The sequence below is a fragment of the Astatotilapia calliptera genome, chromosome 15 (assembly GCF_964374335.1).
Source record: "Astatotilapia calliptera chromosome 15, fAstCal68.1, whole genome shotgun sequence".
Lineage (NCBI taxonomy): Eukaryota > Metazoa > Chordata > Actinopteri > Cichliformes > Cichlidae > Astatotilapia > Astatotilapia calliptera.
Window position 1 is genome coordinate 30464767 of NC_137436.1, and position 20666 is coordinate 30485432.

The 20666-nt window shown below is 42.0% G+C and overlaps 1 protein-coding gene across 1 annotated transcript in view; it reads right to left on the bottom strand.

Annotated features, from left to right (window-relative positions):
* Positions 1–234: 234 nt before the first annotated feature.
* Positions 235–20666, bottom strand: part of cdk19 (cyclin dependent kinase 19) — a 75753-nt gene continuing 55321 nt past the window's right edge. The window contains exons 3-13 of the mRNA XM_026194207.2: positions 19979–20089; positions 19520–19660; positions 10838–10895; positions 8397–8528; positions 6889–7032; positions 6733–6802; positions 6570–6642; positions 6054–6151; positions 5891–5969; positions 2524–2766; positions 235–491 (exon numbers count right to left, since the gene is read on the bottom strand). Coding sequence (XP_026049992.1) covers positions 366–491; positions 2524–2766; positions 5891–5969; positions 6054–6151; positions 6570–6642; positions 6733–6802; positions 6889–7032; positions 8397–8528; positions 10838–10895; positions 19520–19660; positions 19979–20089 — 1275 coding nt within the window. The 3' untranslated portion in view covers positions 235–365. The remainder of the gene's footprint in view (positions 492–2523; positions 2767–5890; positions 5970–6053; positions 6152–6569; positions 6643–6732; positions 6803–6888; positions 7033–8396; positions 8529–10837; positions 10896–19519; positions 19661–19978; positions 20090–20666) is intronic.

Here is a 20666-nt window from a genome sequence, read left to right on the forward strand (position 1 = left end):
TGTTTGTAAGTGCCACGGTTCTGAGTCTGTGTGTGAGACGCCTTGACATCTATCTTACACCTTTTTTTTCCCCAGTCGATTTAAAAGTGTTTCAACGCGCCGATGAGGCAGAATTTGTTTTCTCATTGGATTTCGTTTGGTTCCTATGTTCATCAGCCTTCGTGTTACAGTGCCGCTGAAGGCTGTCGGGCGAAAGGTCAAAGGTGAGGGCAGTTTGAAAAGAAGGATGACTGGAGTTGGAATGATGTAATGAAGGGACAAGGGTCCAACCGGGACACGGGAGCCGTGGAGCTGAGGTTGTTGAGGGTTGGCTGAAGACAAGGAGGAGCTTGACTCCTCTGCTGGTTAGGGAGTGACAAGGATCCTCAGTAACGGTGGGTCTGGTGGGAGTACTGGGAGCTCTGCTGGGTTGATGATGAGTATCCCATGGTGCTCTGGGGTTGAGTGGAACCTTGGACATTGCTTTGGTAACCAAGGCGGGAGCCAGAGTGCTGAAAGAGAGAGAGAAGTGGAGACGCAGTCGCTAAATCACCAGACTTCTTATTAGCAAACATTCAAACGGTGACTCTGGAGGTGTGCAAAATATTGTGTTTTTAAGGCTACATCCAGACATTGCGCTAATGAGCGCAACTTCCTTCCAGATTCAGTTGTCTGCAGCTAATTAACCTTTCCTCATAAGCTGTTTTCCACATGGATTTCAAAAAATTGGGATTATGATATTTCCCTGTGTGTTCAGTGGCTCTGGGATTATTTCACTAGTAATGAAAAAAAAAAAGTCTCATTTACACGCTTGGAGACATGGACTGTAAAAAGTACTGGTGCTGAAATTTCAACGATCTGGATATTGCTTTGAGAATCTGAGACCTCAACTGTTTGCATGCCTCCATACCACAGTTGTGGGTTCTTGGCTACACTGTTCTAGATTAGGGAAATGATCGGTGGGTGGTGCATGATGGAATATATGTGGATAGAGATCAATAAAGGGAAAAAGTAGGACACTGACAGTAGCAGCTATAGCCACACTCGTGCTGTGTCTGACCACTGCGACAGTTTATTTATACATCAACTGAGGCCTGACAGCCACCAGCTGTGTCACTTGCAACTAGGCATATCTCTGTATGCAATATACTTGTGTGCCTCGCTGATACAGAAGCGGGAGAGGTCAAAGCGGTCACTTAGATCACACCGTGCTCTGTTAAGTACTGACACATGATCTCCCTGCTCCTGCGGTCATGTAACGCTCAAACCTGAGCTAACCCCATACGTTGCTGATTAGTCGCTGATCACATTTATTTTCTGCAGCAGTCGGGTTCTCCTTGAAAGTCAAAATATGTCATATGCCAAACTTTGGCATCCAGCTTCACTTCATCACAGGCCGAGAGCTGTTGTCTCTTTGGCCTCGTGATAAGAGCTGAGCCGGCGATACAGGAGGCGCCTGAGCAGAAAACAAAAGCTCACAGGCTCCATTGTGATTTGATATCAGCTCTGTACAGTCCTTATCATTTAAACAACATCTTGTTGTTGTCTGGTATCTGAGTGTTTGAGTATACATTTTTTAGCCTGCAGCCCCCTGTAAGCATTCTCAGCCCAACAACATGTTGGTTCATGTCTTAATACGTTTAGATTTCCCTATCCTAACTGCCTAACGCAGGTTTTTTTCCTTCTGAAGATCATGTCAGTTTCTTAAAGCACGTACTTGTAATCAAACTGAACTCAAACAGGAGTTTGGAGTGTCTCATTTTCAGTGCTGGAATGGTACATCCTGCTGTGGTCGACCTTTTATGCTTTTATATATATATTTTTCTTCACATATACTGTTACACTGTGGGATGTTCATATTAAACAAGCCTTCAACCTGCTCTAAACACTAGGTTTAAGACAGTTTTTTATGATTGTTTCAGGGTTCAGGTACTATGAGCACAGAAGCTGCACTCACCTTCCAATCAGGACACAGTTAGTTTGAAGGGACGAGGAAGACAGCTAAAACAGCTTGTTTCAGTCAGATGATAAACTCACGTTTGTGCCAGAATAACACTACAAAGGAGAACTTGGAACTCATGCACAGCTACTCATGCAACTAATAGAGTCCAAGAATGAAAGTCTGGAGCAGGAGATGATTATAATGGACTCATTTATCAGGCAATCGTGGCTCAAGAGTTGGGAGTTCGCCTTGTAATCGGAAGGTTGCCGGTTCGAGCCCTGGCTCGGACAGTCTCGGTCATTGTGTCCTTGGGCAAGACACTTCACCTATTGCCTACTGGTGGTGGTCAGAGGGCCCGGTGGCGCCAGTGTTCGGCAGCCTCGCCTCTGTCAGTGCACACCAGGGTGGCTGTGGCTACAATGTAGCTTGCCATCACCAGTGTGTGAATGTGTGTGTGACTGGATGTGTAAAGCGCTTTGGGGTCCTTAGGGACAAATACAGGCCATTTACCATTCATTTAATAGAGTTTTAAAGTACAGACAAATGAACAGTTTCACCAGAAAATGTTGGTGTTGGTGTTTGTTCTATAATATTGTACTGACCTGGTAATCTGACTGTAGCACCCCAGTGCCTGAGGAGGCCCCAGAGGGTCCGATCCGAGGTTTCTTGTTGGGTGGCCCCTGGTCCTGACCGTGCTGTAGCGCTGCAGTGGTGGCCCCCGTGGCTCCGGCGGTGCCGTTGGTTTGAGCAGAGCTCTGCTGGGAGGGGGCCTGCTGGGCTGCTGTCTGCTGCTGGTTCTGGGCCTGAGCCTGGCCAGTTGTCTGCTGGTGCTGCTGGGTCTGGTTCTGCACAAAGACACACAAAGCTGAAAGTGGGTCGGGATTTATGGAGTGGACTAAAAGCGAGTGTGTGGAATGATCTCGGGTTCTTGCTGAAAACAAGAAACCAAGATTTTGCTCTATTTTTAGCTGTAGGTTGTTCTTTTCTGCATCTGTGACCCACTTTCCCACTCAGATGACTGGATTGAAATGCAGCTCAACAACATGAGTTTAGAGTTTTAAGGACGCATTAAAAAAAACTTAAGTAGACCACAAGAAATGTTAACCTAATGAGCCAAAGGAAGGAAGGAAACGTATACTAACTCATCTGAGGATGAGACAGTAAGGATAGCTCATATTCTCTGTCTGTCTATATTGTTAATAAAGCAGCTATTACATATCTATTTCCATGTTTTGAGAATCTGTTGCCCATTTATGCTGCTGGCTCAGGCCCTAAAGCCCTAAGTCTGGTTTCAAGTTCAAAAATCGAGACCGCAATGACGGACCAAAATCATTGTTATGGTTTCTGCCAGCAGCCATACCCCAGAGATGCCCCAAATGGCCCTTGGATGTGGATGCGTGGCTGAGTTGAGGGAATGAGACACCCTGTGTGAACAGTTCAGTCCTTCCTCAGGTGATTATTAAATATGGTTCACAGAAATCTGCAGCCAGTTTCTGGTGCAAACATTCATTACGTTCTGGCTCATTATGTGGCAATTATGTGGTTTAAAATTTAGTCAAAATTTGAAATTTGGTGTAAAAATTTGACACAGTTGTGAATTTATCAGTTTATGGCTACAATTCAGGAATTCAGTGTGCAGAATGTTGACCTTCAAGCCACCACGGGGCTTTTAGGGTCACACTTACTAAGTGGGACAAATTAGCATGATGCCACAGTCGCAAAAATGCGCTGATGGGAGTGGAAAGTTCTGAGGCGATCCCCTAACAATCCGCTTGTTTGTATACAAAAATGAAGGCGGTCACATCAACAATGACCAGCATTCTACAAAGAACACGGCAGATTACAAGCATATGAGCTACCGTGAGAAAGTGAATAATGAGCATAGGCACAGGTTTCTTTCCAGAGACAGCATAACACCATGAAATCAGTCAGTAGGGACCCAGTGAAGAGTTGTAGGACACAGCCAAAGTTTGGCACTGCACTCACAGCTGTGACCCCCCTAAAATAAATGACACCCCCTAAAACACCATCAAGCACAATTAAGACAAGCAGAAAATTCTGTGCCACAAACCTTGGTAAATCAAGTAACAAGTACTTTTCTTTGAAAAAAGAAAATAAAAACATCCCATGATCGGCTTACAGTGGGTTGAATTTGTCAGTTTGCTTACTTACAAACAAACAAACAGTCTCTAATTTTTATGGTTATTTCATTTTAACAGAGACAGAATATCAACCAAAAATCCAGAAAAGCTAGAAGCTGATTACATTTACATTTCCCTGAGTGAAATAAGTATTTGATCACCTAGAACCCAGCAGGATTTCCCATACATTGCACATGTCCCCGTGTGTCCACAGAATCAATGTCTTCCATTCCAGCTTCTCTGCCACCATGAACAAGAGCAAAGCAAAGATATCAGACTTGCACAAGGCTGTCACCAAGAAGCTTGGTGAGACAATGATAACTGTTGGTGCGATTTCTTTAAATGGAAGAAATATAAAATAATTTTCAGTCGTCCTCGATCTGGAGCGCCGTGCAAGATCACGCCTCATCAGGTGAGGATGAAAGATGGTGGATCAAAAATATCTGAAAAACTGCATTTAGTCAATATAATGGCAGATATAGTGGCTAGTGTATTTTAGTATGAATGTACAGCATGATGCGTAATCCTGCATGTAATTTCATAAAATCAGCAGCTTTCACTTCAGTCTGCAATCAGCAGTTTTGGTGTTGTACTGATTTGGAGCAGCCAAATTATTTTGTTTATGTTGTCTATTATTGATTGTGCATGTCCACACTTTATGCTGACAGGAAGTCCAACCAAAGCAGTGCAAGCCGAGCTCCTCAAACACTCTGTTCTCTGGTGTAAAGCTCAGATCTTTTCCTGCCAGCAGCTACCAATATGATGTAGGAACAGCGGTCACATGGAGCCATCGGCCTCTGCCTCAGTGCTCACTCTCTCATTAGATTTCACAACAAAAATCTTATCTTAATCTTAGCGCCTTTGAAAAAAGGCTGCGCTTTTTAAGCTACATGCAAAGCAACAATGAAACACAGAGCACAAGGACGGTCAGCCTCCTCATGCACTTCTGTACACCGTGTACAGTGTGTCCCTGCCTCTGGCAAAGTCGCCGCTAAATGCCTGCACTGAGTTATTACACTGTAAAAATAACTCAAGGGACACTGTTGACTCAACTAAGATACTGCTTTCTAAGAACCAGTAGTACTATAACCTCATATCACTCCAGTAGATAACAATATCTGTTCTTTATGGCTGAAAGGGAAAGTGCCTGGACACATTTGGAGCTACCACTTGGAATAGCAATAGTACAATCCACTAGTGAAAAGCTGTACATTAAGACTTTATCAATTTAACAGTCCCCAAAATTTCTACAGAAAAAGCCTGAAAAATAAATGCAAGACTTTGTGAGGTGGGACAGCCGCGCATTAACCCATAAAATACACCAAAAACTGCCACATTAGACCCCATTGACAACTAACTTAAGATGGGACGTTAAGTGAACTGACACAATACCGATCGATGTTTTAGTTTCTGAAAATGTGACGGTACTTTTTTAACCATGCAGATACTGCAGGCAGTATATATACCAAGAAGGGTTGTCCAAATATCTATACTCTAGTGCTGAACATTAATATCAGCTTAGGTATTCGCACATTAGCAGTGCCACAAACTGTGCCGTCTTCACACGCAGCTTCGCACAGCACTGCTGCAGACAGGCGGGGACACAGCCCTTTCTCTCACTAACAGCTTAGCACATGAACAGTAGCACAACAAAGCATCTCAAAGACTGACATCCCAATCTTTATGAGGATGTTTCTGAGGTGTTAATGTAGCCATGTAACTATTAGCAATAACCTAAAAGCTGCATTCGCCGCCAGTGAAGTTATCTGTAAGGCAGCGGCTAGACTGCCTTACAGTCTAAGGCACAGGATAACTGGATAACACTTACCTTTTCTGTTTTCTCCTCTGGCTCGTCTTCATTAAGAAATTCTCGTTTGGGGTAGGGGATCTGACAGCCAGCAAACACACTAGAAGAAAACAGATGAAATTAGTGATTGAAGCACCAACACGATTGTGTTGATTAAAGTTTGCAAAAGTTTACTAAGGCTCACTCAGTGGTTGGTAATGGGTCCTCTAGGAAGTACGGGTCCTGCAGCGCCTGCTCTGATGTGATTCTTTTAGTCGGGTCCATTGTGAGGAGCTTTTGGAGCTGAAGGCAGAAAAATACACATGGTTACAAGATCTACACACACACACACACACACACACACACACACACACACACACACACACACACACACACACACACACACACACCTGATCAGTGTACGATAGGAAAATACAAAAAGGTGGGGGCTTCCTGATTAGTGGCCTTTCAAAATAAGACGATTTTATTAAGTAGTAATAGTATTAGTATACGTGTTTACATAGTTATACTGTGTGCACCTGCACCTCATTTGGGGAATAACAGCCCAGTCCATGACCCTTTAAAGTTTATTACTTTTAAGGTGAGTTTAATGGTTAATTAGTTAGCAGTTACAGTTAGGTTTGGTCACCAGGAAATGGACATAATGCCTCTAAAGTAACTGAACTAAGATATATGTGTGTGTGTGTGTGTGTGCACTTACCAACAAGAACACCTTGCTGTCTGGTTTCACTTTATGCTTCTCCATGTATTTGATTAAGCTGCTGTTTGCATACCTGTTGGATGACAAATGACAGCATATGTGATATTTCATTTACAAGTCTACAAGCTCCCCGATTATAGAGGTCATTAGAGCGGCCACCCACGTCGTCCTCCTGAAGTCTTTTTGCAGTGTGGGGTACTCTGGCATCTTCCTGATGTCTTCCCAGTCTTTATCTGCGAAAGACACAAGCACGTGACTAAGTTAACACTTTTATCGATACACTAAACAATCTCTTGTATATGTGTGTGTGTGTGCAGACCTGCAGGGAAACCCATGACACTAAATATCCTGTCCAGCTGGTCGTGATGGAATGGGTTACTGGTCTTGATGTCTTCCTGGCGACAGTGAAAGATGGGCTCCGATGTTAGCAGCTCCGCAAAGATGCAGCCAATCGCCCAGATGTCTGAGGCACGCACACATGTAAACAGACAACACTTAGTCTCAGTATTGTGGAGATACACTAGCTACAATGGCTAAATCTTCCTGGATTACAGGAAGTCATTTTTTTCTGCTGGAATATTGATGTTAGTGTTACTGCTTAACTACCTGCATTGAAAATGCTACGTCCAGATGAACAGAATCAACCTTTTGGGATGATGTGACGTATTTATTTTTCTGTATAATGTTTATAATGTAGATTCTGCATTTCTCTGTAAGCGTGACCTACCTAAACAAAATTTCTTACCAATTCTGTTTTTTTCCTCATTATTAGAACTGACAGCATACACAACTGAAACTAAACAACTGTATGTTGCACAATTTTCTCTCACTGAAACAACTGAAAATGAAGTGTCCTGCTACTGGAAAGAGGTGCAAAAATGTAATGAACACAGGCTGCTGTATGCTCAGCTCTACCTGGCATGTTACCTTTCCAAACAAAAGAAAAAGAAATGTCAGTTACACGCATCATTTTTCCAGTATGTTTATAACTTCACCAGATAACCAAATATCGACAGTTTTCTCTTTTTCACTCATCGTCATAATTTTAGCCACGTTGCCTGAAATTAGAAAATGTCAGCTGGATGATTTAAGCATCTGTCTTTTCGTTGCAAACATTTTCATGGTGGTCGCTATTTTGGAGAACTTTTACACTCACGGTGAGGATCCTCCACAGTGGTTGTGACACAGTGGAGTGCATCTATTTGCTTGCGCTGCCCTGCACGTTTTGTGCATGCGTGAAATGGGCCGCCTCATAATCGGACACACGTGAGGCTGACCGGCCGGTCACCACACAGGGCGGAGAAAGCTGGAAAATCAGCTGATTCTATACTCTGGCCAGCTGATTGGTGCATGTCTGGGGTTTTTTTTGTTTTTTTTCTATTTCCTTGTTGTACTGCATTATTTATTATGTATTTTCAAAGCCCGACTAGGAAGAGTTGTTGGCTCCTCTTTTAAACTTGTTTGAATTAAATGTTCTGTTTTTGTATGTCAAGACTCTTACATGTTACGTGATGTGAATACAATGCAATGGTGAGTCATTGCTAACAGCCTAAGTCGACTTCCATTCAATGGACTGACGTGGGAAGATGTAAGATACTGAGATTATAATGGAACATGTGCTCCACGATTGATTTATTCTGATGATGTCCATGGATCACATGAGTACTTTGAACTTATCAGCTGTGCATGTAAACCAAGAGACCCTGCTTCTAAAATCACAGCTAATTCTGTCAACTAACACAAACCTGATGCAGTTAAGCAAACAGCCAGGGATCAAAGTCCTGCCTTGGTGCAGAGCATTACGTTTTTTTCATCTGTGTGACTCACCAATAGCTTTGGTGTAGTGCCGGGCCCCCAGCAGCAGCTCCGGGGCCCTGTACCAGAACGTCACTACCACGGGGTCAAGGTCCGCCAGCGGCTTCAGCGGAGAGTTGAAGAGTCTGGCGAAACCCATGTCAGCTACAGAAGGTGCGAAAGAAGATAGACGCAGTTAGCAAACAAAGGCATTATCAGATAGAGATACGAATGCATGTTCAAGGCTGCTGTCAGAGCCACGGGTTCTAGACAGAACCTCGGGCGTCTCTCACACCGCAACCAAATATGAAACATCCACAACTGTAAAGCTGAACAAGGCAGGCTTTTAATGTCAAACCACATCTGTTCTACTTAGCATGAAAAGACAGTATTCTTTCCTTTTAGCAAAAAAATCCCTTGCTAAAACGGTAATGTGAGAAATAGAGCAATTTCCCACTGTTAAAAAAGTACCTTAACAGAAAACATAAAAGTTACACATAAATATTTAACTCTGCCTCATTCTAGTAAAGATTAACAGGAAACTGGCACAAACAGATTCTCTTCCTGTGTCTTTCTAACAGACAGCAGAATAAGGTACAGCTCCCCTAGAACCTGGTCAGTGGTCTGTGTATGGCTTTTAAATAGCCAGTCACAAACACACACCAGTGGCTGCAGAGATTACAAGTTTTCCTGCTGTTGCTGCTGTCATCTTGGATTGTGGAGTTGGGATTGGAAGGACTGCTATTGCAAATTGGAATTCCGACTTCCCACTTCGAATGGAGCACACCATTAAGCAAGATATGCTTCACTACCACCATGAGTGAGCAGTGTCCTTGGCTTATCAATCAAATGTGGTTAGTTTCAAAACACCAGCATTCTGTTGGTTTGAGTTACATCAGAGAAAACTTACAGTAAGGATAATCAAGCACCACAATAATGAGTGCACTCTGTCAGTGCGCCCCAGGGTGGCTGTGGCTACATTGTAGCTTGCCATCACCAGTGTGTGAATGTGTGTGTGAATGGGTGGATGACAGGTTGTGCAAAGCGCTTTGGGGTCCTCAGGGACTAGAAAAGCGCTATACAAATACAGGCCATAATATGGAACGTAAATCCATCCTTATCAAATTAGTCATGTTTAGATGGCAACAGCATGAGAAGAAGAAAATGTGACACTGTGTAGCTCAAATACAAATGACAGACTAAAGTCAGCCTATTCTGAATCAGCTTTATTTCCACTGGTGAAGTGGGGGACATGACCCCTCCACATTTTACATTCACCTCTGTAGCTGCCACTAAACCTGAGCAATCACCAAGAGCAAGAGTTCTGGGGGTTTTTTCAAGTCACATTTCTGGGATCTACAGAAGTGGGATTATAGTCTTATATGGATACCACAGATGGGTAGTCTTATTGTGCCAACTTCTATATGCGCAGTAAATAAATATGCTAATATTGGACAATGCTAATTGGACATTTCACTGTTTTTTTAATGACTTTAAAGATGCATTATACTGATCATAGAACTGATCACAGACTGTATGTATAAGATGGAGGTAGCATCTGAGTCTGAAAATGGAAAGCCTATACAGAAATCCTTTAAATCTGCATTCTTTGTAATGGCCAGTAGGGGGCAACTGGTTGGTTGTACAAAGAAGTTGATGGGAAAACACTTCTCGGCTGACCTCAGTAAACTCTGAGGTCATAGAATGAGTGAGATGAGATCATGATGAATAATGTGCTCAGTTGCCAGATTCAGGTCTTACTGAATATAATTAAAATGTTAATTAGAATTAAAAGTAAAACTTGTCACTGACACTGTTCTTGGATGAGCCTTGTACAGAGTTTTGCATTTGCCTACTAATGATACTAATGATGATGATGATTCATAATGAAACGTTCACAGAAAATACAACACTGACTGTAAAGCAATATCTACAGGAACAAGTAAGGCTGAAAAAGTTGTTCGCTTAACCAACGTGCATTCAAATACAATTATAATGAATGTGATTTCTGATACTTAGTTCACATTCTCCTAAAAAATGAATGAATGAAAGTTGGAAATGAATAAAATGAACATCCTGCTCCATGTAACTATTAAGATATTAAACATATTTATTAAACCACAGCAGCCTTGTGGCGTTCATTCAAGTAAAACTTTTACCAGCACCAGTTGCAAAGACTCTGGCTGCACTGGAACAACACTCTATGCTATTACTGGGAGTACGGGGTTTAAAAATAGATGCCAGCAATGCAGCATTACCCTTCAACACTCCCCTGGCCAGCTGGCTTATGCAACAGGACTGATCTGAGCTTCCTGTCAGCCTCTCTGGACAAGGTTAAACGTTGTAGCTATCAGACAATCAAACACGTCAATAACCTAATTGATCCACTTTCGTGCTGACACAAGTACCTAAAGGTTGTGTAAGTTTCAAATCAGTCAAGCAGTTTAAATGATGTTTTTTTAAATCTACTTTACCAATTTTAACTCTTCCTCGTTCGGGGCCTTCCCCCATCACCAGGATGTTAGCTGGTTTCTGTGGGAGAAAGAGACAGAACATTACGAGCTGTTGCGTATACTAAAAATCACTCTGTTTTTAACTTGGAAGTACAATAAATGTAAATGGTTCTAACACACAGTTGGACTGATAATACGTTCAGAATACCCGTGGTATTACAGTATCAGTGGTTCCCTTTGCAGAAACATGTTGAGTGGTTATTGACTGTCCTGTTTTTGTAATGAAGCACACAACCACATGACTATGTCAGTGAGCCATTTTCCGGGAGTGCACTTAAGCCAAGTGATCATACACCCAGGAATGGAGTCAAACACGCTCAAGCAGCTGGGTGTGTTCATCTGGTTTCCAGAGAGAAACTGGAACCACACAAGTTCCAAGAAGTAAAAGCTTTGTTAGCCAACCAAGCTGACTGCCGCCACTTATGTGGACACAAGCCATAGCCCAGCACATGCTGTGGCTTTTCAAATCACCCAATTGATATTGGTATTTAAAATCCTATATTAGTTGTTAGGCTGAGTACATTTCACAATAACAGGAGAACAGGTTGAGTTCTTTTTTGTTTTTAGGTCCAAGCCTTAAAAAACATCCTAGACCAACGATGTTAGGTAGTTCAGAAGCATTCATTTAGATGATGTTTAACCACCGTTTAACCACAAATGCTAAATTTTAGAACTGTGAGTCACTCACAAAGAACAAATCATAAACAAATTAAATTAAAATACAATGAACAGGTGAGGAGAACTAAAACACGTGACGTGAAGTTTTTCACAGATATAGTCGTTTGATCCAAAACTGATTAGTCCTTCTCCTGACCACTTTCAAGTGTTGAAATAGTGCAAACTGAACAAGAACACTGACTTCCTTTTTTAGATTTATTTTTGCCTTTGTTGATAGGGCAGCACAGAGAGTATTCCATTCAGTTTTATATATATATCTGGCGCCAAATCCCAACAACAGTCACCACAAGGCACCTTATATTGTAAGGTAAAGACCCTACAATGATACAGAGAGAGCCCAGAGAAAGCACTTGGGCAAAAGTGGGAAAAAAGTATTTTTGTAAAGATGTTATTACTAAAGGCTACTAGAGTAGCTTTGCATGATTCACTTCTCGGAATAATCTCTAGTTATCTTATACTGGGCCTTGGTGCAGTCCTTCAGTTCATTCTCTGCTTGAAATAAGCTGATCTAGCCTAACTTTCTTTAAGGCTACACTCACTTTAAGCAACTTACTCACTTGTTGGCAAGTGGGCCTTCTGTGGGAGGCAACAAGTGCCATGTGCCACTGTTGATCATATTAGGGATATCCCCTCTATGATGTCACACAGTGCCAAGCATCTCCCAAACAGAAAATTAGGAGGCTGTTGGCTCACACACATTCAGACGTCAACATGTGAAACTGGTCCACTGTGTAAACAGTATATAGCTGGGATGGGAAATAGGGAAATATTAACCTATTACATTTTCACTTAGTAAATATAACAGTAGTTACTGCAGCACAGCAAACTAGACGCTCAACGTTGACATTTAATTAACAAATTGTTAATTTTATAGTGTTCACTGGATTTTTCTGAGCCTGTTGGCTGACGGCGGTTGCTTACTCCCCCAGCTGAAAATTAGATGGATCAGAGTGAAATTAGGAGGCCCCTAAAGCTGAATGGCCACCAATGCATACAAAACCCTTCAGAGTCACAGGATGCATTGCTAAAATGAGTAATTAAAACAGCTTTGAATGCTGTTATCTGTGTTTTCCTCTTCAGAAAGGAATGTGGAGCATGAAGAAGTGTTGGTTCAGGCTTTTGCCACAGGGCTCGCGGCACAGCATCTAGGACGCAACACATGAAGGCCGATGTATTTTTCTCACTGCTCTTCAGACCATTCGCTAACTCAACTTCTTGCATATAATTTGCAGTTGTAAGCACAGTGGTTTTAAGTCTCTGAATTACCAGAGGATATAAAATGCATCGGAAAACCTCTGTACGTTTTTTCAGAGGGCAAATAACATCAGTGGGCCCCTGTTTTTGAAGTTTACCTTGTCGTGCAGTAGGATGCAGTAATGCTTGTTGTCAAACTGTCTCCCTGGGTGTTTGAGTGAATGTGAACCCTCTGGCTTGGCAGACTCAGATCTGACTGGCAAACGTATTTTGTTGCCATAGAAACAGCACTAATAATGAGATCTGCTATTCATGCCCACAACATGACACCCCCACGATCGGCAAACACAAAGACAAGCGTCTCTTCAAAGGCCCGAGGAGTTCAGCCCCTCTTTCAAATTCTAAACAGACCTAAGTGAATTAATATGCCTAGCCTGAACGTACTCTTTTTTCTTTTTTTTACCTCTTGAATGTTCTGTAAAAGACCTGAGTGAGTGCCAGTGCCTTCAAAATGCAAAATGAGCATGCAAAAATGAAGTTTGATGTAAATAAGTTCACGTGTCTAATGGAAGGAAAAGCTGAAAAGTAGAAACATGAGTGCAAGAGGGACTGTTTCAAAGAGCAGCAGACCACAGTGATATAAGGAGATGTAATAAATTGATTGAAATATGCACCAAAGTTAGTGAAGCATGCACCAAATTCCTTTTCACACCCCCCATATTAAGATTTCCCTTCAAATGCAGCCAGTGAAATTAATCAGTTCCATTTGGACAGTTTCATAAATGGATCGGGAGCCAGGGGAAAATAAACACTCTCCGCCCCACAGAGGATCTGTAAACCCAGTCCTTAGGGACGTGGCCCTCTTTTACAAAATCATTTACATCTTTGTATCAAAAAGTAGGCCACTTCAGGAGCCAAACTTACACACTTACGTAACAGAGTGGGCAAGCTGATAAACAAGCTGAAGCGAAAGGTGACAGCCTACAGGACTCATCAACGACCAACTGTCCAGATAATGAAGCCCCTTTGAGCTATTAGTGCAGTATGCAGTAGTATTAAAGCATGCTTCATCCTTTCACGCAGCCAGTTGGTTGGTTCAACTCTCGTTCTGCTTTTCCTCAAGTAGCTGCTGTTTGTTTACAGTGTGTGGAGTGAGAGTACTCAACCCCTAGGAGCAGTGCTTGGCAACAGCGGGGAGGAAGAAGTCTCATTTAGCCAGAAGGGACCTCTGTCACAACCAGGGTTAGGGAGCACCAGGCAACCGTTTCGAATAGTTGTAGGGTGACGCAAAATACAAGGGGGAGGGAAAAAAGCACTGTATTAATACCAATGCTGCTACAATGAGATATTACTCAAGCTGACAAATCACCTGTAAACAGAGTGAATTAATAACACGCAGACTGCTGAAGCAAGGCAGCGATTAAATCTGTCATGAAAATATGAGGAAATTTGTTTGGTGATAAGGCATTAAGGCTGAACTTGGAGAATTCAAGCCTGACTCATGTTATCATTTACATCTAGACCACTGAGATAAGAGGAAATGCACGCCTGTCCAGGAAAACATTCAGGTCATCTAATTTTAAAAAAAGAACTTGACCCTTGAAAGTGAGCTTTATTAACCCCAGTCCAGTAACAACGCAACGTGAAGGGAAACCAGATGATCCGACGAGGATGTTTCTGGGATTTTGATTAAAAGAGGCCTTCAGTATAAAAAAAATTCCAGGAGTAATGTTAAAACTGAAATAAGAAAACACAGCTGAAACTGGGCTACGAACAGAACACTTCATGGTCCGGCTGTACCAAATGTCATATTTAACCAACATTGCTTTAAGTTTTTGTTAAATCCCTGTTGCCACAATTCCTTTCCCCTTATGTCTTATCCTTTCCTCCTCCACTGAGATTGGGACTAAGATGTGAGGACAGGAGTTGAGGATGTACAAGATTAGAAAAAGGGGGTAAAAACAACTAAGAACTACTGGAAACCACAGAGACCAGAACACAGAAAAGGAAATAATTGGTGTAGAGTTCTTAAGCATAAAGTGCATCTGACCTGCAGCAGACATTTGTTTAATCAGTGTGCATTCAACGAATAAGTCCTACCAATAGGAATCACCAATCAGACAGTCATGAAGCTCCTGTTTTAAAGAAATATGATCAGAAATTATCTTATGTTTGGATCATTTCCATCATATTTCAATACAGCAGAGCTAATTGCATGCTACTAGCAGCCCAGATATTTTGAAAATTCAGATCTGGCTCTAGTCAAACTCTCTTGCTTTTGGACACTTCTTAAAATCTTAAAAAGGTAAAACAACAATATCTTTCCATTATTAAAGAGTTTATATATGACACATAAACTGCAGAAATAAGTTAGTTTTAGTGCAAAACACAGATGCTGAGTACAGATTACATTGTTTTACTCGTGTCACTGGATTAAATACCTCTTGGTAATAATAGAAGTAAATAGGTTAATATTAACAATTATAATCTGAATGAGACACCAGATTAGAATTCAACTCATCTATGCAAAACTGAATGAAAACTAAAGCAAACTTCTCAGTGCAAGCACACACGGTTCACTTTCCCACTTTAGACACTGAAAAAAAAATGTGGTTGTGTAGAATTCCACGCCTTGCATGATGAGTTTCTTACAGCCACCCACCCAGTAATATGCATGTAGTATAGCACTGCTGGTTACTATAACAGATGACCTTCAGTAATACCCTAACACACACCACCCCTCTCTTAAGTGATTATTGGTACAGTCCATGGAAATGCATGCCTTTTGCTTTGGCTTGCAGAGTCAGGTTCTTGAATCAGCTATCTGTGCAGAGCGGTGGGCTTGACATCATCTTACATAAGACGGCAAGCACCTCTGATTGGGGGGGGGGGGGTGGACGACGACAGAGGAGTAACTGCAAGAGTAAATGGGGGATGGGCTTTGTGACAGTGCAATGCACAGTACATGGATGCTTTCCAGAGAGTCAGAGCATGCTACACTCAAGCACAAAGACATGCTTATGCAACAGCAGAACTATTGCAGCTGTTAAAGATACAGTGGGCAGGAAAACCGTTCCCTGTGTGGCACAATACATGTCTGCTCCTCCCCTCGCATGTATTCACAATACAGCTCATGGGAAGACTTTCACATCTACTTAGACAGCAGTAAGAGGCCTTGGGTAGATTTTTCCATAACGTAGCATCATGTTTGCTACGAGCAGTCTCTCTAATTTCAGTTGTTATTTCTCATGCCCGCGCAGAGACCCGACACAGAGCCAGGCACCTGCACAAAAGACGCTAATCTCACCGATGACAAGAGACAAGAATGAAATTTACGAGTGAGGTTATGTGGCAACAATGGCAGGAAGCCCTGGCAGAGAGACAGCAAAATAACGGCTGCAGCGAAAATAATCGAGGGGCCGGAAATGTTGGTGTGTAGATAAGACTGGTGTGACCTTAAGAGAGCCAAAACATCCACACAGCTACTGTAAGAGAATTCATATTGTGTATATTATGAACTTTGGTGCTTAAGGTTTCCACAAATTTACAAAGTGCTACAAAATAAAAGTCTGTACGAAACATCCTGACACGTTATTTTAAGAGCCTGTCTTTTACTGAAGACATGTTTCAGGCTCACAGAGTCAACATTAATGTTACTACTAACACTTGTGTTTTTCCTACTATGGCAACTGCTGTGAGCAACAGAGACTACTAAAGCCATGCTGGCACACTGTGAGTGCATGATTTGATGGAGGGTTGCTAGTTCACACACACTACAGCACAGCGTATACTCGGCAGCTCTAACTGGTTGTTTCACCTTGTTTTATTTCTTGCTGCAGGCCTAATCAAGGGAACAAATAACGAAAACAATTGTAGTTTGCTGTTCTAACACCTGATTTATGCTTCAGCAGTAAGTCTACGCCATAATCTACAACGTAAGCTGATGTGCACCCTCATCAGGTTGTAGCACAACATTAGGTCGACGCAGCCCGCAGCTATTGTGATTGTCCTGTTCAGCAGTGTCGATTCTTCCTGTGCACTTCCAGCTACTTTTTCACTGCAGTGTTTTAATTTATCAGTAACAGAATAATAATTATCATCTCAGTAAAAGGAATTATAAGGTTATCGGTTCTTAGACTGTCACTACAATCAGCTGTGTCTCCAGCAGGGAAAAAGTGGCACAGTTTACATTACTTTTATTTTTATTACACTATAGAATGAGAGCGCGATGGCAAAGTGGAGACTGCTCCAGGACAGAAACAACTGCTAACACCTTACACCTGCACAGACAGCATGCTAACACTAAGTTAGCCAAGAGCCCAGAGTGGTGTTAAAGCTGAGTAAATGCTGACCCCAGCCCAGCACTGCGATAAAGTGAGCTGTCATTTGTGGCGAAATCAGCCACTGCTGAACTTCAAAGGGTAACAAACTGAAGCCTGTAGCCTCCATTTCTACCTGTTCATGTTTCTAAAATAGAATCACTCTGGTGATCGCTTTAAAGTGCTGGTTTTCATCTTTGCTCTGTGCTGTCGGCTTTGTTTTCATACCTAAATTCTAAGAAAAAAGATCATGAGTCTACTTATATAGGTAGATGAGGTGTTGGTGTGTGGGGCTGTAGCCTGTAGGTTTATATTGTTAAAGAGAGGGAAGAGAAATACCTCCAACATCCACGAAGCATGTAATGATTTGCATGAGTGTAACGTCACTGATATGCTGCTTAGAGATGGGGGCAACTCGCAAAGTGGAGCCAATGAGGATTGATAAGTGATATTGACAATGGAATCGGAATTGCTAAATTCCTATCAATTCCCATCCCTCCTTGTAAGGAGGAATTTAATACTACCGTGTTTTGTATTTTATCTAAATGGTCTGTTTCATAGGATTCACACAAAGAATCCTGAATTTTTTTGGAGTTGTTTGTTGTTGTTTTCTTTTCTTTCTTTTTTTTTTACCCCAGGGTCTTGTTTTTAAGGTGTGATTTATCTGACAACTGAGGCAAAGGCCACTGTATACAACATAACAGCAAATATGGCATGTTTCTGTTGAGTGAAGTGAGGGTGTGCAGGATTAATGCCGGACTAAGCAAACAGATGATGAAGTCAACTAGAGCAGAGGCTATGGATAGCTATAACCCTCAGCAAAGACACTATTCATAGATTTAATCCTGACTGGTAAAAAGGTTGGCCCGAACAAAAAGAAACATCAAAGGAGAAAAAAGCATGAATGAGGACAACAAACAGCTGCTGCAGTGGACAGTTTACAGCTTACATGCTGGGACCTTCTCATCATAGGTGCACATGAATACGTCAGTGGCCTGTCCACAGTACAAACACATGTGAGGAGCCATAACATGACTGGCTGAGAACACAAACATTTATGGTCTCGTCACTGACGCATTTACAGCATCCAAACTGTAGAAACTTTTATAGATACCTTGTGGATCACCAACAGACTGAAATACCTACTTGATCCGTTCAGGTTTGCATAATGTGCTGTCAAGACACCACATGACTACAAAGGATCGTTTGGGATTACGTAAGAGTTGACAACCGGACATAAAGAAAACGGAACCCATAGACAGATGCTTGAACTGTTTGGGAGCTCTGCCCTTTGACTTCTGAACCTGATTTATCTAAAGCCAAAAGCTTAGCTAACTTTCGCTTAAACAGTGTAATCTCAGTGAGCCAGTCTTACCAGAGCATTATCTGGAAAAAGGACTCAGTGCAGCCCATCTGACGTCAAAGCAGCAATGGCAGTAATCAAATCAAAGTTTCACCACATAATCTGCTGTTTGGTTAATTATACTTTTTCATCCACAAGCAAAAGTGCACATGGTCCTCAGTGGTGAGTGACAGATGCAGGGAGGCAGAGAGAGGCAGGGGAGATGCACTTACAGATGGGCTGTGGGAGTTTGCAGTGCTGAGTCATATGTTGGAAATTGTTCCAGTTCTGCTTTTTCTTTCTTTAACATGTGACAGATCTGTTTTCTCAGAAGGTGCCTGGAGCCACGTTGACTGGTTCTTTTCGGTGGTACTAGCATAACAAAATTGTATCTCCAAACAGACTGTCAGAAATCAGGTAATATACACAGCGACCTCCCTTCAACCAAAGCCCTGTGGGAAAAGCGAGGAGAACAGAGTCTCACAGGAACCACGTGTGTGTTGGAACCAGGTTAAAGGGTAGACGGGAGTCAGAAAGCACTCAGAGTTCAGGTCATTGTGCTTCTTCCAACAAATAAAATCATCATAACACATCACACGAAGACATAACAACGAAAGGCAGTGAAATAACACAGCTCTGCTCGGTGGAATCGTTCCGTGGGAACGAGTTCTGTGAGAAGTAGATATAGTAGAGTGGACAGCCTTCAGATAAGAGGTTCAGATATTTTCTCCCTAAATTTTCATTCCTAACAGTAAGATAGTCACACTATTTTATTTTCATTTCCTAATTGTTATCTAACACCTGTTGCAGGAAGGTTTTACTTCCAGTATCAGTGGATTTTTAGCTTTTCAAACTGCTTAGCTTTAGTAGTTTGAGCAGTTTGAGTTTGTTTTTTTATTTATAAAAATACGTGGTGGTGGTGGGGTTCTTTGTTGTTTCAGATAAAAGAAGGAAGTATGTTATTATATTTAACTTCATACCTAGCGTTTCCTTTCAGTTTCTCAATTTTAATAACCTTGGTTAATCACAATGCCTTTGGAAACATATGTATGGAGTGGGTAAGTGTCTGTAAAGGGAAATGAGAGCACTGAAGCTAATATAGCCACTCACCAGATCCCTGTGGAGCACCCAGTTGGCATGGAGGTAATGGATCCCATCCAGGATCTGATACAAGAGAGACTTCACCATCCCTCGGGGCAGCTGCATAGGCTTCTTATTGGCCTTGGAGGCGCGGTGGAACTTGATGATGTGCTGTGAAGCAAAGAAAGGGTTTGCCTCACTTATGCATGCCTCATCAGATGGAATAAACACAATATCTACAAAACCACCTCCAGTTGTCTCCTTTTCATACTTTCCCCAGAGCACCAAAAATATGAGTGAACAAATAAAACATTTGTAACAATCCAGAGACACTGCGGCTGCTGTTTATACACAATATTAACGGTTTAGGGCACAGTGCTGAATCTTAATGTAAACATCATTAGGTAACCGTTTCTGTAGCACGAGGTTTTCTGTCATTCATTAATCATATGAACAGTTCTTGCTAGAAGTAATGGCGCAGAGACTCACCCACAAGTCGTGTTCGGCGTAGTCAAAGAGGAGCCAGACCTTTCTGTCACTGTGGGACAGGAACACTTTCTGGAGGGCGATCACATTTGGGTGTTTCAGTTCTCGTAACAGCTGGAACACACAGTGGAAAGGTCTGATTAATGTTTGATGTCAGGTTTGTGCATCACATATGCTCATCTGATAACGATGTAACAAGTGGCGAAAAGCACAAAATCAAGAAATAAGAGCTGTCGTGACAGAAAAAAATGTTAACTTTTGCATCTTCAAGAAAACAGCAAAAAGGAGCCGGAGGAATAAAAGTAAAATGGTAGACAAGAACAAAGTGTCGCCTGTCCTCACACACCTTAAATAATCTTGAATTGCCCCCAAAAAAGACAAGGGATGATGGGTAATTACATTATCGTGCCCTTTAGACAGGCCCACGGGGTGTTTCAGTCAGCGAATAGACTGAATTCAAACATGACTCTCACCTACAGGGTGAATTACTCATTAGTGCATGCTAACATAACTGTTTTTGTCATTCACCTCCATCACAAACAGAGAATAAAGTATTCAGATGCACACAGTGGCTGACCTGAAACCAAAAGGTAAATATCAAGGAAATGTACTGGGGAGTAAGACTAAACACTATGAGAACACATTTCCGCCATAAGTAGTTTTTTGTTTTTTAAATCAAACACCTAAAAGG